Below are 26,772 nucleotides of genomic sequence, written 5' to 3'. Positions count from 1 at the left end.
TCCATTAAACCCTTTCAAGTGAAATCCATTAAAGCGAGGATTTACTGTACAACAGGTGCTTCCTGTTTGCCTCTGGAGTTTGCCTTAGATGTATTGAGTATTTACATGCACAGTCTGATAGATTTGCATCCATTGCTCATAAAGCCAGTAAAATTAAATGTTCATGCATATATAATTGGAAACATCAGTATCATGTGTACAGGCAATTACATGATCCAGCAAATAAAGGTCACATCAGACATTATCACTTCTGTCACCATGACACCAGTTTTCTGCAGTTATGAGCAGACTTGTGGCATCCAGGCCATTCCTAAACATAGATGGTCAAGATTGTCAGGCTATGAAGGCAGATATCCTGCTTATTGCTGAGCAATAACAGGCTCTTTCAGGCAGGCAATAAATGCCTCAGTGCAGCAAGCTTTTATTGGGAGAACAGAAGTTAACAGGTAGTTAACGTGTTTCTTTTTTTAACTTTTCTAACTTCTTCACTGCAGAAAATTTGAGCTGCAAGGCTGCAGAGTTAAAATGTCTTAATCAGCTATTGATGTTATAATGGATCTTGAGAAGTTTTTGTTCTTTACTCAGTACACTTTACCCATTACTAATATCCCATATCCAGATTCTGTACATTAGTTTCAATAGATGTTCTTTCCTTCTGATCTAAGTGTCTGATTAGCTATGTCAGTATATGTACATTATTTTATAGTTGAGAATTTAGGTTTAAGTGTTTGGTCTTATTTGGAACATATTGATCTGAAATTTTAAAAGTTGACATTTCTTTCTTAGAAAATGGCCGTATATAAGTATATTAAATGTTTGTAAGGGTAGTTACTGTCACACAGCATGTAAAATTATATTTCTGAATAACATGTATTACCTTGACAAGTGAAAAATGATTATTTTAATAGGTCTTTGTGTTGTTTTTGCTGTTTTCTGGCAAGGAGAATTTAATTTGAAAAACCACAAAATTTAATTTAATATCACCAGTGCTACCCTTTAAGTGAGCAGACCTTTGTAATTTCTGCTCTTGGGGGTATGAGTAAGATGAATAAGAATAATAATTACACCCCTCCTGTGTCTCTAAGAGAAGAAAAAACTTTCAAAAAAAACTTTTAGGTTTTCCTGGAGACTGCCAGTAGAATTTATATAAGGTTATGTCCTCCTGATGTACAGCTTAATTTGTCTTTTCTTTTTTACCCCTGCCAGGTCTGTGATGTCAGTGGACTGTGGAAGCTCCACTTGTTACCACTTGTTACCACTTGCCCGAATGTGGACTCTGAAACAGTGTGAACAGCCCCTGCCCCTAGGAGTCCTAGGCTCCTTTTGGAGGCACAAGAGATAATTAGTGACCCATAGTGCTGGCCAATTGAAGACAGTTTCTTCTGCTAGTTCTTGTCCTTAACTCTTTATTAACTAAGTTGGTTAACAAAAAGTTCCTCTCAGATGTTAAACTGGAGGAATGAATCCCATCCCATTATGTCTTTTATTTAACTCTCATTATTTTTCACAGACTGTATTATACACGTAACCGCACATCCATACTCCATAGAGTCATTGTTATCCTAGTCTCTCTTCATGTATCTTACACAGGTTAGAGCATATTGTGATTTTAGCTCTTTAAAAGCACTAGTCTTTGGTGATTAATACCTTAACCATAAAGTATTGGCTGGGTCAGTGTGTAGACCAACATTTAAGATTGTTAACTGTCCTCCATTAAGTTATTGAAATACAAATGAATAACCTGAAGTGTACCAAATCCAAACAACAATCCAGATTTTGTATTTTTAATTTATACTGTATAAGCATGCACTGCATGCTGATGCATAATAGAACTCTACTCTCAGGTTTAAATAGATTCAAATAAAAATGTCAACACAGATATCAAAGAGAATTACAAACAAAAATCCAGATAAAAGAATCATGATAAAACATGACATTATGAAAATAAAAAATATATATGACCAAATTAGCATTGGATATGTTCTGCCTGAACATTGACACAATCCTGTCCGTGTTGACACGTGGATCTGATCATCCTGCTGTGAGTATTAATTATAATACACTGTACATTTAGTGGCTGTTTATTTTGATTCTTAACTCGTTATTGTCATTTTAACTCCACTACTAAACACTGGACATTTTTATAAAATCATGTATGACTTGGCCTCAGTATTGTGTTATCCAAAATACAAAGGAACAATATCAATCAAATGATCTACAACCTGCTCACCATTATACAATATATAAGTGTAAATAATGTTTTGGCAAATGAGCTAATGGCATGAAACATAAGACATTTTCATTGTGCAGCAGTGTACACACTGTATATGTATTAGAATAGGCTGAATTGTGTAAATGACTAAAACAGCAAACAATATGTTTAAGTGATGAAAATTTTTGTGATGTTTTGGACAAAATTACTACTTCAGCTGTATTGAAAGAAAAGTATTTCATATTTGATCTTTGTGTACACTACCAAAACTTATCATAACATATAACAGCGGAAGTTATGGGTTGGGTAGTGTGTTTTGCTTAAAAATTCTAAAAATGTTGAAGAAAGATACAAGATGTTCCAGAACTGATTTGTCTGTTACTACAATGTTATCATAACAGCATTGCACAGAGAAAGTTTCAGAAAGCACCCAAGAGGGCACTATATATATATACTTTCAGTGAGGAGTAAATTACCAAAAACAAATCATGATAATCATGAACCCACAGTGGAATGCATTAATAATTTTTATTTTTAAATATGTAGTAACTTTATGGTTCCTTGTGTCTACACACAACAGTCACACAGACACCATCTCAGATTCTGAACATTTTATTGTCTCTTGGTTTAAGAAAAGAACTCTCTCCCTGGACCATGAGGGACAAAGCATTGAACCAAGTCTCATTATTACATCAGTGGACACACAGTAGCCTTGTTTCATTGGTTCAATATAATACATAAACCCACAAGAAATAAGTCTTTACAGTGTTAGTGCGACCCGGATTATGAATAGACCTTTGGAATGAAAAAAAAGTACGGTTTGCTGACATTCTGTCATCACTGTTTATCTACTGTTAAATTGAAAAATATCTTTGGAATGAAATGGGTAGATTACTAGTAAAAGATCAAGATCATCTTGGAATTTTTGTATTTCTATCTGGCAGACCTTTGGAAAGGAGAACTTTTAGGAAACATTCATAATTGACAAGATATGTGCAAATAATTGGGTAGGACTATATCAGAAAGAAGCACACAGAGTATAGTCTTCTCTGTAGGTTTGCTAGCAGTTGGCAGTTATGCAGTATTCGCACCTGTGCTCCCCCTGACAAAAGGTTCAGAACCCTTTCGTGAAATCAGCTATTTCACATTTAGCACAAAAGAATAAGGTAACAATGTGTCTGTACTTATCTGTGGGGTTTGCCTGTCAATGTTGTGAGAAGCGAATTCTACTGCAGCTGTTCTAATGGGGTTTTTCGACAGACCTGGGCTTTTGGGGTTCTGTAAGATTGTATACTGCGTATGTTTTATAGTGTATATCAATTTATCAAGATGTCAGTTTTAGAGGGGCAGTCTGTTTATTGAACCATGTCATTTGTTTATCAATTCATGTCAAGACAGCATCATTAGTTGTTAATTAAGACTACACAAAAAAGAGAAGATTTTTCAATCAGTGGTGGTTAGGAGATGGGAAGGTAATTGATTTACATACTGATAACACTGTGTACAAGTGCTAGTTAATGTATTCATGAAGCCCAGTCGCATTTATTCTCATAATCGTATGCACTGGAATGTGAATCTGATGTCAAGGTGGAGGTCTGCTCATTGTTTTCACAATTGTGTTGAGCAGAGCGGCAGTCCCATTTGTTCAAAAAGACACAGTCCAGTCTGTCAATTTGTTTTAATAAAGGAAAACACTGCACACCCAGTATCCATTGTGCAGAGAGCTTAAGTCATATCATTAACTAATGAACTTCTTAATGGATTGAGACAGGTGAGTAAACCTGATATTTAATCAAGCCTTGAAAGGCTTGGACTGGTTCCACATCTTGCATCCATCACCTGGAGCAGAGATGGAGAGATGGGACCCCAGCAGGACAGCAAAAAGTGTAGGCATCTAACCAAGCAAATAAATAAATACAAAATGACCAAACATAATCAAGGGTTCAATATGGCGTTTAAATTCACAAAGCCTTATTTGACACTGCAGAAGAAAAGTTATTTGACTAGAAAAAAGCCAAATATACAGTATGGCAGATTCAGGTAGCAAAGTTCAAACCCCTTTGGAATTTTTCATGTGTTTTTGATGTTACAATGTTGTAGTCTTTCTAAAGACCATGTACAGTACACTGGTTCTTTCAAAACTAGTGTTATGAAGAAAAAGAACATATGTCCTGTTTTTGAAGTGGCATGCTGATGTCTTGTGAACATGGTCCTTTACTTACACACAAAAGATGATCAGGACTAAAGACGGTAACATCTAGAAACATCTGCAAATACCTATGTACACTTATAAACAAGAGGGGAAAATCTAAAACTGGGTCCATCAAAATTGGTTCTTCTATGTCCATATTGTTGTCAACAGAAGACAGGAAGTTAAACTTTCCCCTCAGAAAAAAAGCTTTCCATCTCACCTCCTTTAAGCAGAAAATAAGAGTCTGGTCCACTGCAACACAACAAACACGTGAACTGTGCAAAGCACCAAGAAGTTGTTTAGGTTCGAAATAGACCTTTGACATGACTCTGGACAGCTCTGTAATAATAATAATAGAAAAGAAGTCACTTTTTGTTAGGAATCATCTGTTCTGTACAGTGTCTTCTTTTGTCTTAACAACACATAGCAGTAAGGCAGTTATTAGTTGCAAAGATTCTTCACTGACAGGAAATCCCAGCGATTTACTGGTGAGATGCCCGGTGAGAACAGGAGAAGGCGAGGCTCTAAAAATGTCTTGTTTTCATTTTTTTCCACATTTGAAATTGCAGGTAAGCCCATTATCCAAGTGTAACAAAAACAACGAAGTGTGTGTTTTTTCTGATTTTGGCACAGCCAGTAGTCTCGAGTCCTTGTGGTCAGGGTCGTGCGGCTGAGTGCTATCTTACTTCCATGCACTCTAGATACTCCAGAGCCAGGTCATAACAGAAGCGGTACTGTTCCTGTGGAAGAATAAGGAATGTTAAAGATGCAGAGGCACATTTCTAGAGTTTGTATGGGGCCAATTGGTTTTGACTCTTGTAAAGAAATGTAAAGACATGCTTTCTGTTATTGGTTTTAAATACACTTCCAATCTAGATTATGTGCAAGTTCATTGTAGAAAAGAATGGTAGATAAATGATAAAGGGTTGAGGGAGTTTAGAACGAGCTTCTCAGCCATGCGGTTGAAGCAGATACCTCGGCTTCTTTCGAGAAAGAGCTGGATGAGATCCTTGGATCAAATGGAATGAATGGCATCTTGTTTCAGTACATTTTGTTTTCAAAGATCAGAACCTTTGCCGAAGCAGCTTTATGGGAACAGTACTAAATAACATCAATAATTGGGGGGGGGGCGTTTTTTTAAACTGAATCATTGACAAGAGAAACAGTGCGTCTTTCAGTCGGCAAAAACGTGGACACCCACCAAGGACTCCACCATGTTGGGCTTGGAGTTGCGCAGTGTTTTGACAGCGTAGAAAACATCCACCATGCTCTGGTACTGCATCATCTCCAGGAGCGTGGTGCAGGCACAGAATGTCCCACTGCGGCCCCCACCATTCCTGAGCAAATAGAACAGCACAGCCAGACTCAGTCCAGGATAACACATAACACATAACACATGCTTTCATCTGTTCCACCTTCACTCATCTCCCTGTGCTCCTCTGTTTCAGGTCAGAGGAAAGTGGACAGTCAAGTGGTCAAATAACAAAGGTCATTTATAAACAGTCATGGAAATGGATGATGAATAACATTCATAATGTCTTTAGTTGGTCATTATTATTTTAATTGAATCCCCCCCAGCCCCATGTTATTTTAAAACTGAAGGAATGTTTAACATAGGAAATGCTGAAGAAATAAAGGGTGTGAGGGCTGTTGAATGTCCAAACTGGTGAATGGGGATGGGTAAAGCCTAGATTGCTGAAGTAGGGGAGTTATTATTGCTTGTCATAGCTAATGCTCTGGGGCTCTGGATTGAGTGTCTGAGATCAGGGACACAGAGCATGACCTGTGAAAGACAGGTCTTGTTTAAGATGAACTGTGTATAATAAGCAGAGTGAATACATGTTCGAAAGGTGTGTGAAATGGAGAATTGACAGTGTTCTGGGAGTTACACCTAATTGATGTGGGGTGCCTGTGAGGGCGATTAAACAATCATGCTCAAGTATCTGGGCACCTTTTAAAATAATGGGAGTATTTGCCTTTCTCATAAACACTCAATTAGAAGACCTCCTTGTTTCCATAAGCATAAACATTCCTCGTTACATTTTATTTTCTTCTTATCATTGACATTTTGTATAATTTAGAGCTGTTTGTGAGCCACTTATTATTATATTTCCTCATTATGCACAAACAGCATGTTGCCTTTTATGTTCATCACTGGCACTGTCAGCCTCTAGCATTTTTGTTGTGTAACCTTCTCGGTAAGATCTTCCCTTATTGAGGTACACTGAAAAATTCCAAAAGCTGTATTTATGAGTGCACATAGTACAACTTCCAAAGCAAAGCAAAGTAAAATTAAAATGTCAGTTCCAGCACTATCTTCGCAATTCAGGATTCATGATGATGAAAGATGGCATTTGATATTGAAAGTGCAGGTTATTCAATCACCAATTTTCTGTTTTTTTTCCCCATTAAATTATCTTTGTCATAACAAAATGCTAATGTGTTTGGAAGTGGACAATGAAGTGTTTGAATTTATCTGTGATGTTATGGATGCAGCATGCAGGCAGCTGCCAGCAGTCTCTATTAAGAGAGAGAGGAAATGTGCCTCTTTATAAATCCTGCTTGTGTGCAGCCAGAATTAACTATGAGGAAGACTCTCCATGAAAATGATAGACTCTCTATTGACAGTATCATGATTCTGAGAGAACCACTGGACAGAAGAATATATCATTAACATATGCTAAAGCTATAGTCGTAATGATTTTTATTTGAGTAAGTGGTTTGAAAATAACAGCCTTTGGAGTTGCTAAGATTCATTATCATCAGCGTGAGAGTCTGCAACATCAATAAAAACATCTGTTTAAGCATGTGTGAGAACCAGCAAGAACAGTGGAAGAGTATTTTCAGTGTGATTTAATGTAAGTAGCATGATAACAGTTGGAATTAAAATTGTACATCTTGTCTTGTCTGAGAAAATGAACATTGCAAATCAATGTTATGACTGTATTGTGGTCAATGATATGGCCCTTAGGCTCAGTATTATGAGAATGATCGTATGACTTTGTGTTTATGATGATTGAAAGTTGCCCTGAAACAGTACAACACTAACTTTTTAAAATTACAACTTTGTTAAATTGTCAACTATTGCTTTCTTACCCACCAAAAATCCATAAGAACAGCAAAAACACTCATATATTATTTTCCTTGTAAATATATATTTTTTTGCAATTATTAGTGTGATGAAGAAACTAGTTAGCTTTTATTAATGTTCCTACGTGAGCCTCTCACAAAGATCTGCAGCACTGATAAACTGCTCACTCTCTGTAATATTTGGCAAGAATAGTGAACAGCTGCTCTGGATTATAATTTACTGAAGACAGTCAGTGTTTACTGTATGAGTACTCATGGGTGTCTGTGTAAGATAAGGTAAGGTGCTCACAGGCAGTGCACAATAGTCCGTCCTTCCCCACATTCTCTCTGCCATTTGTGCACATGGCCCAGCAAGTTCAGAAAGGACTTCTTGGAGTCAGGCACCTCGCGATAGGCAGACCAGCGCAGGTATTGGAACTGCCGCACCATCAGGTGACCTTCCTGCAGCTGGGAGAGAAGACAGGGGTCAGAGTGCACCAAGAGTTATTGTACCTTAGATTCATCAAACACCTGCCCTCCCCAGCCCGACGCCCTATGACGTCCTGTGTTCATGACTTATTTAACTCAACATAAAGCATGTTTGCACATTTGCTCAGCGATGCTTTCATATCAAAGACAGTTTCCATCATATCCTCAGGGATCTGATGTATCTGCCTTGTTGCCATCTGGTGGAACATGACCGCTGGCACAGATTTCAGTCTTTTGAACACTTGGAACAGTAAAACAGAGCACTCTGACTAAGGGAAGTAATATTTTCACAGCAATAATATTCAATCCAGATATTTAAGAAGAATTGTTTTAACGGGACCAATTTTTTAATTTTCTATTCTTTTTTCCAGTTGTGAATAAAATGAAAAGGCACTTCATCTCTAAGTGTTGTCTATCAGGTTGATAAAGTAGGTTAATTACAGCAGTTAAGCTAGCCCATACTGATTTTTAGTTTATTACACAATATACATCCATTCATTTTCTAACCACTTTACCCAATATGGGAATGTATCTCAGCAAGCAACGGGCACAAGGCAGGATAGCCTGGAAGAGACACCACTACACTGCAGGGCACACACAAACACAAACACAAACACATTCACACCAGGGCCAATTTTCCCAGAAGCTAGTTAACATACCAGAATGTCAAATGTCTTTGAGGAAACGCACGCGAACATGGGGAGAACATACAGCACAAACTGTGTGCAGCCAGCACCTCAGGAATACCACCTAGGGCCCCAGTGCTGACAGGCAGTGATGCTAACCACTGTGCCTCCATGCCGCCCACAGTACACATTTCCTTAGATATTTTCTGTTCTCCAGTGTTCTATTTTTAGGGAGCTGTGTGGTGGTACTGTGTGTGAGATAACAGCCTTCTTCCAAATCTAATCAGAAGGAGCTGCAGAGTTCATACTCTCATGTCTTAAGCCTCTCTCTGTGGGTTTGATGGACGCCTCCTAGAAGACCCTAAGCTGACAAGGAAGTCCTGATACACCAGCTGATATGGCAGTTTTCTGAGAACAGGCATGAAACTGGAGGTGTTGGAGGATACAGGCTGGGGGGTGGGAGTGAGGGACTGTTAGGCATACTGTTGGCACAGAGTACTCACACTGACTGGGCAGTTTGCACTAATAAACTGTGCAGCTGCATTATTCACAGAATGAGTAGCAGAGAATCTAGGGAGACAAATCTGTACTGTATTTCATATCACCGAAGGCTGTATACACATGATAAATATTTCACATTTGACTGGTCAAGATTATGACTAGGAGAAGGTCTGCATGCTTCTTGACCAACTGTACTGGAATAGTAAGTTCTGTATGTAGTTTTCACTGACTTCGTTATTGAAGATGTCATGCCAAAGGTGCTGTCATCAAATGTGGAGTTCCTGGTCAGCATACTTATGCAATCAACACTTTTTTTTCTTGTAATCTATTGCAGGCATTTGCTTTAACTTATCTTTTATCTTACACTTACAAAGTCTTTAGGTTGAGTATTTAGGTTTTGAATAAACCCCTCTAGTCAATGTGGGTTGACATCTAGAGGTCTGAATTTGCCCCAGTAAAGTTCTTTTATTACAAATAATTCTGCTTTAAATTTTTGCTGGGTGTCAAGGAGCTACACTGCTCACAGCTGAGTAATATCTGAACAGTGGGTGTACGTAGGATTGCTAAAAACAACTTCCCTATGAAATTCTTGATTAACATCAGAAATCATTCTGCTCCTTACACTGGAAATAATTAAATATAAGGAGCTCAAAATACTAAGTGTTCTGTTTGGGGTGATCAAAAGACCAGTCTTACCCGGGTCACATTCTTGACCCGGAAGAGGCGAGTGATAACGTCGTCATCAGAAGATCGGGACAGAAACTCCACCTGCATCGGGCCGTACTGCTGGAGGCCAGGCTCAGGCCAGTACTGCACACAGGGCTGAGAGGGAGACATGAATATTAATACATTCACAATTATACATTATAAACACTGAGATTCACAGATAAAGGGAGTTTATTATAATCTGAGAACAAGACAGATACAGTATAGTCAGAAAAAGAAGGATATGAACATGCAGACAATGTTTAGAGAGGTGAAAGGGGTGTTACTAATATGATGCCAACAGGACTGTAAGACAGAGTGAAAATAATGTCAAAGAGAGAGGAACACTGATAATGTGTTGTCACACAGCCTAAGAGAAAGAGGGGTATTAGCACAGTACCACAGGCCTGCTAGACAGAGTGATAAATGCTAATACACATGCAAGCAGGCCTCAGCTCTGATACAGCAGGAATGAGAGAGGAGGTACCAACACACTACCACATGGGCTTTAGGAAGAGATAAATGTATTAAAATGTTAACAAACGAGCTGAGAAACAGCGATAGAGAAACATTAAGGCATACTGAATTTGTTTGAGAGAGTAAGGGGGAGTGGAGGTATTAGCAAAGTGGCACATGAGTTCTGATTACAGCAGCAAGGAAAGGATTACTTCACTAATGTTTTCTCAGAAGTGAGAGCGACATGTATTAGTTCACCTTATCGCCATATTTTAACTTTGAAACATGTAAGGGCCTGAGAGAGAACAAAGCTGCAAAGTATACACACACATAGATGAGCGTTAAGCACCATGGAACATGGAAAAAAAGGAAGAGAGAGAATCACTTCCAAGTACTGTATGTCAGGCTAGCAGAAATGTCATTTTTAAAAATACAGCTGTGAAAGAGACTCTTTGGACTATCTGCATCTATCATTATGTTTCTTGTTTCAAATTAAATGATGTGTTTTGTGATCCTTCACCACTGCTGCTTAGATTAAATGCCACTTTCTGCATAACAATCCTGAGAGGGTGATGGGGATGAATCTCACAAAGCCCTGATAAGTAGGCTGTGGGAGAACCTACAGATGGGGGACCGAGAGACCAAAGTTCAGCTGTCACTCTGTGAGGATCGGTTACGGTGACTGACCCAAGCTGAGTTGGACTGGTTGAGCTGGTTGAGCATGACCAGGGAGGTGCAGCCGTAGTCGAAGACCAGCCTCCAGAAGTCCGTGGTGGTGCCGGGCAGCGGGTGGGGGGTGACAATGAAGGCGGCAGAGCGGAGGAAGCTGTCGGTGAGCGCGGCGTTAACGTAGTTGTTGCTCTCGCCCTCGGTGGTGATGAGGAAGGGCAGGCAGCGGTCGGGCGGCAGGACGTCCATGCTGCGGTTCTTCTCGCGATTGCGGGGCAGTAAGGCGATGCTGCACTCCTCCACGTCCAGGTGAGGGGTGACCGAGTTCAGGGTCTGGGGGGCAAAGGAGCAGGTGGTGGGGTGTTACTATCGTTCTAGTACTTGGGAACGGGTGGTGTGGGTAGGTGGGGAAATGGGGTGCATGAGATATAGATAATACAAAAGGTCCAACATGATAAAAATCCGGAGAGAAGATCTCTGACAGTGCCAGATTGGTTGGGGACAGTTGAATAGGCCCTTTGGATAGCGGGTGAATGTACACACTGCATACAGTATGTACTATTGAGAACCCAAAGAAGAAACAGAAGACGAATGTTATAACCCTTGATCTAACACATAAGAAGTAAGGGGTAACACCCTGTTTCTAATATCAGAAATTGTATTACAGTACCATAGACTTGGAAATTTTAGAGTAATCTGAAAATGTTTTACATTTCCAAATCTATCGGGTACAACACCTCTCACCGCGCGAGAGAGAGTTTGTTTACTGAGATATAGATTTTGTTCTTCTACAAAGAATAATACATTATTCAAGTGCAGGAACTATAAGCTGAACATGTTAAATAGTTCCCCTTTTCTTTTTTGGTCTTTTTCAATATTCTCTTCCCTGTCATTGTAAACCAGAACAGACATACAAAAATTCAATATAAAATATCCAGCAAAGTAAAACGTTTAAACATGAAATTGAGAACAATGGGAATTTAATGACTTTACTATCTGTATGGTGTTGTGATTGAATTGCTTCAATATTACAACTTGCCATATAATTCAATATAATGCCTGCTATTATTAGTAGCAATCATGACCATCATAAAAATTAATATCTTAAAATAAACAACTCCAATGATTTTAGCTGTAGGGCTTTAAAGACGCATGAATTTGATTTTTTATTGCAGGCTGTATTGCTTTACAAACATCCTCCTGTGGCTAAAGCTGTGCTGTAGAGATTGTGAAGCAAAGCTGACTGCCCAAGCTCACTGCACACTAGGGAACACTTGCCCATGTTATTCAACAAGCATGTAGGCTCCCTGTTTCATTCTGATGGAAGCTGACCAAATCAAAACATATCTCATTATATCATGTTTTTGTTCACAGTGCATGTGATCTGAAAAAGAATAGGACGTATTGCTTAGGAGACTAGACTAAACAAAGTAAACCTGCATGCCTCTCAGATTATTTTACAGTTGAACAGATACTTATTGGAGCCTTCTGTAAAGATGACTTTCAAAACAGAAAATCTATAAAACCCTGAATTAGGTGTAAAAAAGCACAGTAGACTAACTGAATAATGGGTAGATCATCGACCACCAATTGTAAAACCAGGATTCAGAATTTACAAACTGTGGTTCCAATAAGTACTTCTGTTTTAGGTGTGTGCAAGTTTATGGCTGCTGTTGCATATGAAATACTTCACCTCATCTTTGTTATGGTTAGGGTTTGAGATATTTTATTCAGGCAATAAATAATTCACTTATAGTATATCTATAGAACTCTTTTGTTGATGTATCTAGGAGCAATGGAGGACTTCAGAGATTAATATTAAACCTTAGTGCTGGTCCTCCTCCCTGTATCACTAGATCAAGCCCACACACTTCTCACTGAATTATACATCAACCAAGAAATGTCCAGTTCAATACCAAAACTGGGCCAGAGAATGCCCACCTCCATTTCAGATGCAATTATCTGAAGCTATTAATATAGTTAAATTAGGAAAAAGAATAGTATTCAATATAATCCATTTCTGGAGAGGATTTCATGGAAAAAATATGGGCCATCTTCATACATTATGAATAAGTACATTTTTAGACTTTGAATGTAATTCAAATGAGAATTATGCACCTATTTTCTTTGATGAGTATAATGTGTATTTGCCAATTAGCTATAACTGTATAAAAAGAATATTCACATAAATGAAGCACTACTGTAATAATACATTTGGGGGAACATTTTCACATTGCTCATTATAGTCTGTTATGAAGTTATATATGTTTTCAGTGTTTATAGGCACATTGTAAAGCTTATTGGCTATATTGCATTGAATGGATGGCTAGTAGCTGAGAGGAAGCCTTTCACCTTAGGATTTAAAACCATTTTTTTGTCCAGATGAGGACAGATGTTTCAATAAAATATATAATCAATAAAAAGGCAAATAAAATACAATGTTTGAAATTAAAAATAAAAATGAACAGGATTATTCTGCACATGTACAAACGTTACTCTTGCATATCCATATGAATTATTCCAAATTAAACTACTGCATGCAATTAGGATGAATTTCCATGAGGTCGACCTATAGACGCATGTGGTTAGCTCTTTTGTGGCTAAACCACGTCCAGCAGAAAGATAATAATACTACTGAGTAAAGTATGACATAGGAGATGACTTGTCAACAAGTTATTTAATGGCTAAATGGATTAACATTTTAAATTCATATTTTATGAAATGCCAAAAAATTACCGGTGCTCAAAGCTAAGAAGAAACAGAAAAGCTTGCAATGCAGAAATTTATAGGAAAGGATGTAATGTACAGATTTAAAAACTGTTGGAAAAATCAACTTAATCAACCAGATACCTCATTCCCAGTCAGAAAAGAGAGGACATCTAGGTATGTAACCTAGCCATGGATTCATAGTGTGGTGGCTTCCAAAATAAATTCAGAACAATTACAGGCAAATGGAAGGAAACAGAAGTGTACTAAAGTTTGATTGTCTGTGGGTGAGCCAACAGACAATCAGGATGTCTGTGCTCAGGATGGGACTGCTAAATCATTTAAACTTCTTATAGATAATGGAACTGAGAGCAACTGATAATACGATAATCAAAGCTTTTTTAAGAAGAATGAGACCTTCGGCTGTGTTTGGAGAAGACATCAGAATGAGCTGATTATAATGAACAACCAATAAGTAAAATTGCACCATGCATTTGGAATGCAAAGATGTTTCCTATCCTAGATAACAAGAATGTTGACGTACAGGTATGGAGCAGTTCAGAATATGATGAGCCATCTATCTTTGCTATCCTTGAAGCTTTAGAGAATGGTACATATCATGGGTGGGCTGTTTCTTTAAGTTCTCCCAGTGAAATATGACAGAGTTGTGAATCTGTAGTGCTAAAAAGTCATCACAATTTTGTTAATTATTGCCGATTTGGTGAACAATTCTGAAAACAGCTCATGACTGGAAGTCACATGAATGGTACGATGATGACAATTTCCAGCCTTAACTTTCTGTTCTCATATCTCTTGATGTAAAAAACTTAAGTCAACAAGAAGGAAAGATTTCTTGCACTTGTGGAACTAAGTAACATACTGTATGTTCCAACAATCAAAGTCCACAGTACCCAAGACAGAACTATAACCATGTTACATTGAGCGAACATGCTGTCAACAAAGACATTCAATAAGTATACTAAAAGGAAGTTTTGTATGTGGTATTGCTAATAAATCAAAGAACAATTTTAAGAAAAAAGCACCATTCAATACAATTGAATCCAGGAAACACTAGCTAAAATCATTAAGGAAAGGCAGCTGGACCTGATCATCGTAAATAGAACAATTAGCAAGGAAACCTTGACAACAGAGTTGGCTGTATGTAAAATGCATGAAAATAAAGAAAGCCAAAATTCCATGCCACCTGTCCATTACGAAGGAATAAATCTAGGAAACAGCATGCTTGGACTCACTTTTATGATGCCCAGGGTTAGCTAGCTTTTCCTACCATCATCGTGTGAAAAACTACATTTGAAACACTACCAGGTTCATGATTAGCATAGAGCAAGACACTGCAATTGATTAAGATCAAGGGAGCAGTAACTTTGACATTCACCAGCCACTTGAGTGGGTGTGATCTTATTGCATATTAAGGTGAAATGTTTGTTTTTTTACATTACTGAGAATTACACACATAGTTGATTGTTGTAAAACCCAAAATAATACACATACAATATACAATTTCACAATACACATTTTGCTTCCCAAAAAGTATTGAAAAAACATCACCCAATTCCAAGCTCTTTTGATATGGAAAAACATTATGTTCTCTGAATGGCAGGAGGACAACTGCCCAACCAAGAATTTTAGAATTTTCTGCCTATGTGGCAAGATCTGTGTTTTGGAACCTGACCTGGAATTCCTCACGAAGCTGGGAGGAGTTACTCTGGGAATCAACTCTCAGCATCTCTTTGTAGGTGAGGCTGAATTCTCTGACAGGGATGGCAGTCTCTCCACACAAACATGCCTCCAGGATGGCATCATGGATGAAAATGTACTGCTCCTAGAGGGGAGGAAGAGAAAGTCATGTATTAAAACCCCTCAGAGAAACACACAAATACACACAGACCACTTCATTCCTGATTCCCTTACACAATGAGACTTACCGCTGCCTGTCAGATTTAATATATGCACCCACCTTGAATACTTTAAGACAAATTGTTGAAGAAAGCCTTTGAGATATTGGATTCTGTGAATGAAGTATTTTCATGGTGATCTAAAGGAGTTCAACAGTGTTGGGAGAGTACTAAAAGTATCAGCTCTGTGCTTCCAACATATTCTACTGTTATTATTCACAGATCAAAATCACACTGCTGTCACAAAGTAATATTATAATATTGCTTCATAACATCTGATTATTTTGAGAAACATTGCATTGCCATGTGAAAGACCTTCGAGTAGGTAGCTGTATTAGCATGCACAGGCTGCAAGGAAACTAAAGATTTAATCGTTTCAGCTGTGGAGTCTTCTCCACAAAATGAAAATGTTGTTACCAGAACGTAATGTTTCTTTTCAGCATGGAATAAACCTTTACCTATTTCTGTATGTGTGCAGGTTTATTACGTTTTATTACAATTTATATTATTGTTCATTAAATCTATTTCCTGCAAATAAAAGTCATTATCATAATGAAACAGACCAAGAAACAGGGTTTCAGAATGTGGATCACCATGGTAATTTGTAGATGTCTTTAGAAATCAAAAGAATAGAAGTTGTGGCATAAAAAGCATAAAATCAGTAAATCTGTTTGCCAGATTTGATAGTGTATGTCTATTAGGTATAAGGACCTAATGTACTGTACCAAAGCATCTAGATTATTTACCCTTTATGAACTATCTAAAAGTTCATTTATCATGAAAATCCAGGTGTACACACAATCTAAAGACTCACAGTGCTGCCTAAGTTAAAGTAAAATGGAAAACAGTTCCATATAACCTACATGTCTGATTCAGAATTAAACATTTCCCCACATTTGTTCATATCTGGGGAATCAGTATTTCCCTGCTTTGGCTTTGAAAGCCTCATGGAGTTTCTACCTTGTGAACAGTTATCTGGTTCTTAAACGCCTTGTAAGAGATATTCATCCACTTCTCCAGACCCTCTTCTGCTCCTCCAGGTTGCATCATTTCATGACCACACATTGGTAAGGTAGCATCCACTGAACCATTAGCCTTCAACCTCCTACTGCTGAAACTGGGAAGACTTGCATTCGTTTTAAAGCTGTCACTTGCTGCTGAAGTTGATAATCTTTTACCTTATGGCTTTGGGCAAATCTCAGTTTCCCCGATGATGATGTGGTATCAAGGGATTAAGCCTCCTTTTAAGGCCTTAATGAAGGTTACTTCCAGAAATTTCTGGGAGTTTCTAACCAACCACAAAACTACAAAAAACATAAGTAGATTGGATTTCCAATATTTTCAACATACTTGAGGGGAATTAACAAAATAGGACATTATAGGTCTATTTGGAAATATACAGTATATTTTTTCAGTTATGCTACTGCCATATTGAGAATGCATTTACATACATCACATTATAATTCATAAATACAGAAAAATACTGATATATGCCTACACTTTCTTTACTTAACCAACTTTTATTTGCAGTTCATCAAGGGTATGAATATATTTGGAAGTTATTGTATCTTTCAGTTTCCATTTTTTTCCTCTGTATATATTTAAATACATTCATTTAAAACAAATCTTAAGCAGGTATACATACAGATTTCCATGGAAACAAGCACAAATGCCATAAAAATTTACATTTTGTTTGGAAATGATTAGCATAAACCTGGGGAGAACAAGCTACTGCTGAGTCTTCAGTTGTCCAGCATGATATTTGTGGAGTGAAAGCATCACAAAAGCAGGTAGGCAGATAATAGAACAAACACCCTTAAGGTTAGGGTGGGATTGAAGACCATCTGTTTCAATTTTAATTTCCACTGTCTATGAATATCAATTAGCTCTTTGTCCAATCACAACACAAGTGTTGTCTCCTGTTGTAATTGGACAAAAAGCTAACATTTATATCCATAACTGGTATTAAAATAAACTTCAGTATGCTTTTATATGGATTACATGTCATTCTACTTATACTGTATTTGTTTTACAAAAATGAACCAACCAAAAATGTCCATCTGAATATCTGCATAAACTAGACAGAGGGGTGGCATGCTGTTGCAGTGGTTAGCATTGCTGACTCACAACACTGGGGCCCTGGGTTCAATTCCAGACCTGGGGTGCTATCTGTCTGGAATTTGTATGTTCTCCCTGGGTTTGTGTGGGTTCCCACCAGGTGCTCCAGTTTCCACCCGCAGTCCAAAGACATACTGGTAGGTTAACTGGCTTCTGGGAAAACTGGCCCTCATGCGAGTGTGTACGTGGTTGTGTCTTTGTGTACCCAATGATGGACTGGTGTCCTATCCAGGGCTTATCCCACCTTGCACTTGAAGCTTGCCAGGATAAGCTCTGGTTCTCCCAACACCCTGAATTGGATGAAGTGATTAGAAAATAGAAAGATGGATTAATTAGACAGAGAGAGACAGGTTATCAGACAGACCTCAGTCTGGATCATATTGATGCGTCTGGAGCACAGGGTCTTCACACAGTTATAGATGTCCACTACACCCTCGCACTCTGCCATATCCAGCATGACATCCAAGACAATGTAGCAACCTGTTCTGCCAGCACCCACACTGGCACAGAGAAGAAGAGAGAACAGAGTCAGTGGGCATCACATTCTTGCCACATGCTTTCTGACCAGCTTACACTCATAGGCACACAGAAAATGCAGTGTCAATACACAGCATGATGAGTTTGCTCTCAAGAACAGATCACTTCCAGGCTTACTTGGATGAGAGAACAAAGTGTCAGCACACAAGTCTGGTCTCTACTATGCTGACGGAGATAAAAAGAGACAGCATCTTTTCCTAGGCAAATTTACCTTCCACTACTTGTATATACCCACATACAGTACATATTGCATATACGTCACGTTATTCAAAATAGAAAAGAATGTAACAACAGTATATGAGTAATACATTTAGTAAGTTATGTCCTGTCTGTGGGACAGAGAGGTCTTTTACAGCAGCCATATCACCCTGCAACTCACAACTGGCAGCCCACTGAAGCTAAGCAGGTGCGAGCCTGGTCAGTACCTGGATGGGAGTCCTGGGAAGGTTACTGCTGGAAGAGGTGTTAGTGGGGTCAGCAAGGGGCACTCACCCTGCAGTTTATGAGGGCCCCTAATGCCCCAGTATAGTGACAGGGAAACCATACTGTAAAAAGGCACTCTTCTTCGTATAAGATGTAAAATCAAGGTCCTGACTCTCTGTGGTCATTAAAAATCCCAGGGCATTTGTCGAAAAGAGTAGGGGTGTTACCCCAGCGTCCTGGCCAAATTTCCCATTGGCCTTTACCCTTCATGGCCTCATCTATGAATTAGTTTCATCACTCTGTTGTTCTCCCCACTGATAGCTGACGTGTGCAGAGAGTTACTCATTCACTGTGGCAGCTATCGCATCATCCAGGTGGGGCTGCACATTGGTGGTGGTGGAGGGGAGTCCCCATTACCTGTAAAGCGCTTTGAGTGGAGTGTCCAGAAAAGCGCTATATAAAAATGTAAGAAATTATTATTATGAAATCACTTTTATCGAAAAGTCAGATTGATCTACATGGCAGCTTTTTTCCCCATCACCCATGTCCCACAGTAGAACCAATTAATAATATGCCAGCTTATTTAAGTTCTCTTGAGGGTGGTCTCTCGAGGTCTCCCTGTGTGAACTGGGGTAGAGGTAAAATACGCCTGCAGGCAGGTCTGTGTTGCCTTGCTGGGGTGGCTACCTGCAGTGCACCACCACTGGCCCTGCGTCAGGAGGGGTGGAGGCCTTGACCCGGCGAATGAAGGCCAGCAAGCCAGTGGCGTGATACGGCACCCCATGCTCAGGCCACGACGTGAAGTGGAACTGGCGCACTTCATGTTTCGCGGAATAACCCCTCTGGAAACGAGAGAAGATTGGTTTAAAAGGAAAAGCAGCCAGCCTTACCGACAAAGAAAGCAGTCTGCTAAAGACAGGAACTCGTTCAAGACACCTTTCCAAGCATCTGCTGTAATGTGCTGCTTCTTACATAGACTGAAAAAAGATGTGCTCTATTTTTAAAACTTTGCTCTCATTCTTCAATAAAATCTATGCCAGCCTCAAATTTCTGCATCCTTTTCCCTGTGACCTGTCTCTCCGTGCCCTTATCCCTGATATTGTATGGGTATATTTAATACCAGTGAGACTTAAACTGTCTGCAGGGATTTGACGTTTTCTTATTGTGTCACGACATTAGTATTTTTTAAAACTCAAGACAATAACATGAAGTGGCAGAGAAAAATTTGAAGAATAAAAGAACACAATGAAAACCACAAAAATAAACTGTCAGGATTTATTTTTTCCTGAATCGTATGCTGATATTTCATGTTAAGCTCCATGGATGGTGTACAATTGTGACACTATAATGCACCATCTCTGTAACCGCACTCATCAGCTCAGTGTGCTGTGGCAATCCTGTCAAACACTGCGGCTGAATATCCCATTGACTAGATAACAGGATACTAGAGCAATATGGAAATCTTGGAAACACTGTTTTGCAGGTGGGTTAAAACAGGTCATTATCAGAAAACCAGTTATTCCTGGTGAGGTCACTGGAGCCAGATGCCTATCCTGTAATCCTGGAATTAAAGCAGGACTACATCTAGAAAGTCTATCACAGGGCACAAGCACAAAGAGACACACGGACACAATTTAGATACATTATATATTGGGGAGGAATAAAGTACAGTACTTTGAACTGAATTGCCAGCATGTCTTTGAAAAGTGAGAAGAAAGCCAGAACCTAAGACCTGAGAGGCAACAGTATTAACATCCATACCACCATAGAATCATCAGTTCAATCAGTTCAGAATGTCTTTATTTCAGAAACATTCAAGGTAAGCAGAACTTCTATTAATATCCTGTTACAGCTACATTGGAAATATTGTAAGTGCAAAAAACAGACAATGGTGAGCTATAATTTGAGATAAATTGAAAGCACCATACTACTGAATTTAAATAAGGGTATCGAACCATTTGTTAGCAGTAAGTTGCTTATTCTCTTGTACATGACTGGTCTACCACTGGATATGCCAGCTGTACATGGAAGGGACACTATAGAGCATGTCTTTTGCAGGTAGGAGAAAGCAAATACCTGGAGAAAACCTCCAGGGGTCACCCCAACTCAGGCTGATGTCTGAGGCCAGGACTGAACCTGGAGTCACTACCACCAGCCCTAAATAAATCTGAGCAAGAGCAGAATATAACTATCTGTTATTGTCTCATTTTTGCCAAATATTTTTGAATAACACAAAACACTTAAACGAATAATGTATCATCAGTGCTTTCAATTTTTTGACAACTGTGAGCAGGTGGTACCTTTCTCAATTCTCCAGCACATTTAACATTATTATACTTCTGTTGATGTTCTACCTTCTTGTTGACAGGTAGAAAAATAATTTGATGGTTTATCTGAATCCTTATTTTAATGTGATTAAGAAATACAATTCTAAGCAAAATACATAAACACATAAGTAAATAAACTGCAATTCTAGCAATTCTTCAAATACTAAACATGTTATGAAAACAATCAAGATCATGTTTGTCCTGCAAAAAAGGATTTAATCAATGTTAGCTGAATAAAAGAATTTATACCCTCTCCAAAGTGAAGGTGCGGACTGTGTACTCAGCCAGCGTCTCTGTCTTCATAAGCGTGATCTTGATATCACCATACATATCGCTGTCGTCTGGCCAGTACTTGCAACATTTTACCTTCAGAAAACAATGCAGTTCATCTCTTTAGTTGGGAACAAAAACAAAATAGTCTAAAAAAGTCAGTCCACCCACTATTCAGAATCACAAATTAAGAAATGAAATTCTGGATTGACAACAAGAAATAATTCTTTACACTAAGAGATCTACAGTAGGTGTTTAGAGCAAACTACCAACCCCTGCTACAGAAGCTAATTCACTGGAATCCTTCAAGAGCTGCCCTGATAATTTTATTAGATGAATAAAAACTATATGGGGAAGGGGTAACCTTCTAGTGTATAATACTTCTGATGTTATTGAGAAAACACTGGTCAAATACTCTACTATTCAGAAATACTGTGGTGGAAAATGTCAAATTTAGACATACAAGTCTTTAGAATGGATATTCTTTCATTAGCTGGAGTTTGGAAGCATTTCATTTTTTATTAGACACACTAAGTGGCTCGGGTCCAGTCTTAGAGGGCACATATAGCTGAGACAGGACACCATTCCAGTTCCAATAGTTTAAAAATCAAGATCCTTGATTGTATAGGGATAACTGCATTTTTCTGCCTTTAAAATGATACAGAATATACACAATCTGGCAACATCACTGAAATTGACAAGTATTTCAAAATATTTTCATATTAGAAGAAAATTAAAAAAGAAGAGAGGTGTTTCTATTGGAGATTCGATAACAAAGAACGGTACTGATTTGGCAGCACTGGGAAAATTATCTGATGAAAGGGAAGCATTCAATATGAGGTGTAATGACTGCACCTACTCTTCCCACTTCTACCAGCTTGGTGATCATGACGATGCTGAAACAGTTCTCCTGCCACACCATTCTCCAGAAGTCATACACCGTCTCTTGTTTAGGCCCTGGAGAGATAAGAAAATACAGCAACGCATTAGAGAGACGCATATTTAGAGAATGTGCAGTCATGCCTCAGTGTCAGGTTGAATAAGGCAGTCATAAGTATGCAAAGTGCCATCAGTTATGTTTTCCCATTTAAATGATGATATTTCTCTCGCTCCCCAACCTGGGATCAGACAAATGTTGTGCCTGGGGTGACATCACCCCTCATATCAGCCAAATTAAATTTTGGACTGATGCAGAGCAGTCTGGGTCTATGAGGAGTATGATGAGGCATTGTCTTCTAAAGGCGCCCCCTGCAGAGACAAAGGAGTGCATCCAACATCAAAGGAAAACACAGATAAAGATGGAGTAGTGAATTGCAAGGATGAGAACAGCTGAAGAACAAAACAAAAGATACTAAGGTAAACATCACAACAAAGCCCCAGAATTGTGGAGTCCCACAGAAGAGTGTAAAAGAAAAAAAACAAAGTCCCAGTGAAACCAGAAAGCTATCCAAAATAAAGTCAATTCATTTATGGTTTCAACACAGTTTGTGTATTGCCGTACTATCCTTTCTAATAACAGCAGGTTTATATTTATTGCAAGAAGCATCAGATATTTTAACATTTCTGAATGCTGTAAGAAAGGCAAGCAGGAAGTGCAAGATCTAATTTTTAGCAACTTTTAACACGGCTGTCACTTTGAAACCCCTCACAGATGTCTTTTGAAAGCATCAGGTATATCTTGTGATCATGAGGCATGGTGTGCAAAGAAATGTTTTTCAATCTGTTTGCTAAACACGGAGACAAGTAGATTTAAGTATGCCTTTACAGAAAGTCCTCTGCCCTCCTTCATCAATTTCTGCACACTGCATAATTCTTTTTTACATATTTTTTTCTGCACTTAATACTGTCCGTCAGAATACTGCCAAAGGGGCCTAACCAGCAACGCGGGATCTGCAATCACTGATCCCTGGAATGTGACGAATTAATCTGCATATTTTAGTTTCATTACTTGGACACTGTTCTTTGGAGTAAGACAAGGCCCTCCGAAACACAAGACCAATTATTCCTTCTCTGCATTCCTTCAGATTTTTACAACACTCTTAATGAAGCAACAGCCAATTTAATTTGCATTGATTTCATATGTATATTTTGCTACTGGAAAGATATTTTCAACTCCTCAAATTTAATTCAACTGGGCCCTAGAGGTTCCACTCCCTAGGTGCTAGGAGTCTGATTCGTGTGAAGAGGAACCTGGGAGTGTGGAGGAAAGGAGGAGACAGGGGACCTTCAGAGAATGAGAAATGAATAGTTGTCTGAGACTGAAATGAATGGAATGGGGGGAGGGATAACAAATCAACTGTAAAAGAAAATGGGGCGGTTAAATAATACATATACACATTTACATATACACATATACATGCACCCCTTCAAAAGCCATGGGATATTTCTGTAGCATTTCTCCAATGTTTTTAACATGCTTACAACATCCATTCTATCCCGTCACCTTTCTCCACTTTTGAACAAGTATTATTACTCAAGAGGTTCCTTGCACACACATACACACTCCAACAAAAGGCAAGTCGCTTAGTTTGCCCGCTGAATCTTTTTTGGGTAGAAAAAAAAAAGCTTTACTGCTGTGTTAACTCCCAGAATGACAATTAAGATTAAACGTGGAATCTCACTGTCCACCTAGACAGTTCACTCCTGTAGGCCCCGGTCAGAGAGAATTGCTATTGAACAGGCCACAGACCTGAAGAATATAACTAATATTATAGGTACCTTAAAGAGCTAAATAAATTAAAGGGTATTCTCTTATGTGTAAACTTTTAGATATTCTGAAAGACAGCCTGTTAAGAGTACTTACTAGACACATCACCCACACTCTGTACAACAGGTGTGCTACTCACCTTGTGTGGCAATGAAGTGGTTTGAACGGTGATAGCCCTGAAAGAGAAGAAAACACTCATGTTCAGTCCAGATTAGACAAGGCTGTGAACTGTGGTGCAGCGCTAACCCTGGCATCAACACCCTTTTCATCTGACATTCCTGAGCTCCAGGGTAAGGACAAGATGACAATATGACTAAATGTTGACCTTTTATCTGCCCATTGAAACAGTAAATACAGTACAAAACTATCAGAGGTTAAATGCGTGTCCAGAACCTTAAGACAATAGACTTCAGCTGTTTTTTTTTTACCTTCAATATGTTATTTTTATTATTAATAATAATAATAATAATAATAATTGCTTACACTGAAATAGCACTTTTCTGGACACTCCACTCAAAAGCTTTACAGATAATGGGAACTCTCCTCCACCACCACCAATGTGCAGCCCCACCTGGATGATGTGACGGCAGCCATAGTGCGCCAGAACGCTCCCCACACATCCGCTATCAGTGGGGAGGAGAGCAGAGTAATGAAGCCAATTCATAGATGGGGATTATAAGGAGGCCATGATTGGTAAGGGCCAATGGGAATTTTGGCCAGGACACTGGGGTTACACCCCTACTCTTTCTGAGAAACGCTGGGACTTTTAAGGACCACAGAGAGTTTTACATCGTCACTATATTGGGGCATTAGGACCCACACAGACCGCAGGGTGAGCGCCCCCTGCTGGACCCCCTACCATCTCTTACAGCAGCAACCTTAGTTTTTCCCAGGAGGTCTCCCACCCAGGTTCTGACCAGGCACACACCTGCTGAGCTTCAGGGGGTTGCCAGCTGTGAGTTGCAGGGCAATATGGCTGCTGGTCATTTTTTTACTAAAAAAACTAAATTCTTTTGAAAATAACCTGAAGGTTTTTCTTAAGTAAATGCAGACTATTTTAAACATTTATTGAATGGCTGGCTTTTCAAATGTTAAATACACAGCTTTTTTTGTTTTTGAACCAATGACCAAATCCTGAAGACCACCTGACTTTGACAATGGCAGAACAGACTTCCAGCACTACTAATGGCAACAACCCTGCATGATTTCACAGTTACGTCAAGGTCTGTCCTTTATACACCCGAGGTTTTCAGAGAGCAACTAGGAGCAACACGCAGCTAGTTTGACGAATCACATGTGATGTTACTATTACCGCTGATTTTCATGAATCTGTGGAGACAGAATGGAAATACCATATCTGGCCACCATTGATATTATTCTCCATGTAGATAATTAGCACCACAGTATTTCCACATAAACCTTTTCAAATCACAGCTCAAAGCTTAATCAAAGATTGTTTTCAAGAACAGATGACGTAAAAAAGCTTCCATACTGATTTAAAACTTTTAAAAAATAAGTACATTTCCATAACCTTTTTTGCTGTTGTTCACAAATGTATGGAAATCAGGCTTTGTGTTTACAAGGATATTTGACAAACTGTCTGAATTTTTCTTGTAACATAAATTCTGCTAAGTGGAGTATGTGGGTGTCTTTTGTGTATTCAACAGACATATTCAACTTGAATATTTAAGTCACAAGAATTGCTGGCTGAAAGCACTTGTATATACCAGACTACCTTTTTTTTCCAAGCAGATATTAAGATGACAACAGTGCTTTTTATTGTATTTTTATATATCGGTAATGCAGAATGGGTTAGAAATAAACAGCTAAAAGCCTTTCTGAATGTAATCCACTCAAAAGTGAAAAAAAGACCACTCGTCACTTTTACTTTTGCCTACTGACAAATCAGTCATTTCAGCACTGAGGGCACCAAAAAGCACCATTTATCTGATGTGCAAGCGAGTTGACATGGAACATTTGCGTGGAATGGAGACAGATGACAGTAACTGTGCAGTGTGCACTGGCCTTTCTGATGACTCTTCCCCATTTACAGATGCCTATCCTGCACTGCAGTCTGAGCTATAGTCCCACTGAAAAGGCATACAGACTGTGCAACTCAGACAGAGAACACCCCAACTCAGACAGAAAAAACCCCAGAAGAGATGCAGATGGTGATGGCAAACACAAATCTTGCTAATACTTAAAAAGAAAAAAAAACAGTAGCTCAATACTGTAAGCTGTAAAATGTGTCCTTCACCTGAACGATCATTTTAATGTGTGTAATTTTTTATATTCTTTGCCAGAAGGTGACAGTGAAATTAGGTTTTTATTTAATGATTTCCTATTTGCTCTCGCAAAGATTTTATAAACGTTGGCACAAAATACATATTGCTGCATCACAATACTTTGGCCAACTACATCTGAGACCATTGATTCCTCTGGTTTTCATTGTATGTTCTGCCTATGTTTTCAGACTGGTGCAAACCTGTGTTTGTTTCACAGTATTCTTATCACCTTTCAAGATTTAAGCCAAAAGTTCCCTTTGTGCCAACAGCACACATTTGCTGTGCTACATGAACCAAGCTCAGTAGACCACTTGCCAAATGCTGACAATCCCACAAGGCAGGGAGACAGAAAGGGGAAAGAAAAGGTAGAAAAAAGAGCAGTGAAGTACTTACTTCCCTGTTTATCCGAATCTAAAAGGTCCACAGAGTCGAGGAAGGAAGGGAAAAAAAGAGACAGAAGCTAATTAATGAGATTCTTGAAGAGAGTAAAACAAGGGCTCAGTAACAGACACATACAGAAAACCTAGAGGAAATTGAGTTCTGGAGCAATCAAGTCAGAAAACAG

At 38.7% G+C, this 26,772-nt stretch overlaps 1 protein-coding gene and 1 long non-coding RNA gene across 5 annotated transcripts in view; one reads left to right on the top strand and one right to left on the bottom strand.

Annotated features, from left to right (window-relative positions):
* Nucleotides 1–2,377, top strand: part of LOC148649744 (uncharacterized) — a 265,793-nt gene extending 263,416 nt beyond the window's left edge. For both annotated transcript variants that reach the window (XR_015925921.1, XR_015925920.1), the window contains exon 4: nucleotides 1,207–2,377. This is a non-coding gene — a long non-coding RNA (uncharacterized LOC148649744). The remainder of the gene's footprint in view (nucleotides 1–1,206) is intronic.
* A 431-nt stretch (nucleotides 2,378–2,808) lies between these two features.
* The window catches only part of LOC148649743 (receptor-type tyrosine-protein phosphatase U), a 221,022-nt gene continuing 197,058 nt past the window's right edge, over nucleotides 2,809–26,772 (bottom strand). For 2 of the 3 annotated variants that reach the window (XM_088602806.1, XM_088602809.1), the window contains 12 exons: nucleotides 26,601–26,618; nucleotides 24,062–24,098; nucleotides 22,075–22,172; nucleotides 21,195–21,311; nucleotides 19,306–19,460; nucleotides 18,023–18,158; nucleotides 15,318–15,467; nucleotides 10,937–11,251; nucleotides 9,785–9,910; nucleotides 7,783–7,940; nucleotides 5,605–5,740; nucleotides 2,809–5,143 (listed from right to left, as the gene is read on the bottom strand). In XM_088602806.1, the coding sequence (XP_088458932.1) occupies nucleotides 5,081–5,143; nucleotides 5,605–5,740; nucleotides 7,783–7,940; nucleotides 9,785–9,910; nucleotides 10,937–11,251; nucleotides 15,318–15,467; nucleotides 18,023–18,158; nucleotides 19,306–19,460; nucleotides 21,195–21,311; nucleotides 22,075–22,172; nucleotides 24,062–24,098; nucleotides 26,601–26,618 (1,509 nt within the window). In that variant the 3' untranslated portion in view covers nucleotides 2,809–5,080. The remainder of the gene's footprint in view (nucleotides 5,144–5,604; nucleotides 5,741–7,782; nucleotides 7,941–9,784; nucleotides 9,911–10,936; nucleotides 11,252–15,317; nucleotides 15,468–18,022; nucleotides 18,159–19,305; nucleotides 19,461–21,194; nucleotides 21,312–22,074; nucleotides 22,173–24,061; nucleotides 24,099–26,600; nucleotides 26,619–26,772) is intronic. The other variant, XM_088602807.1, reaches the window with a different exon arrangement.

Source organism: Lepisosteus platostomus, chromosome 13 (assembly GCF_059453375.1).
Source record: "Lepisosteus platostomus isolate fLepPlt1 chromosome 13, fLepPlt1.hap1, whole genome shotgun sequence".
NCBI classification, from domain to species: Eukaryota; Metazoa; Chordata; class Actinopteri; order Semionotiformes; family Lepisosteidae; genus Lepisosteus; species Lepisosteus platostomus.
Note: the sequence above shows the minus strand (reverse complement) of the source record. Positions and strands in the feature narration are given on the sequence as shown.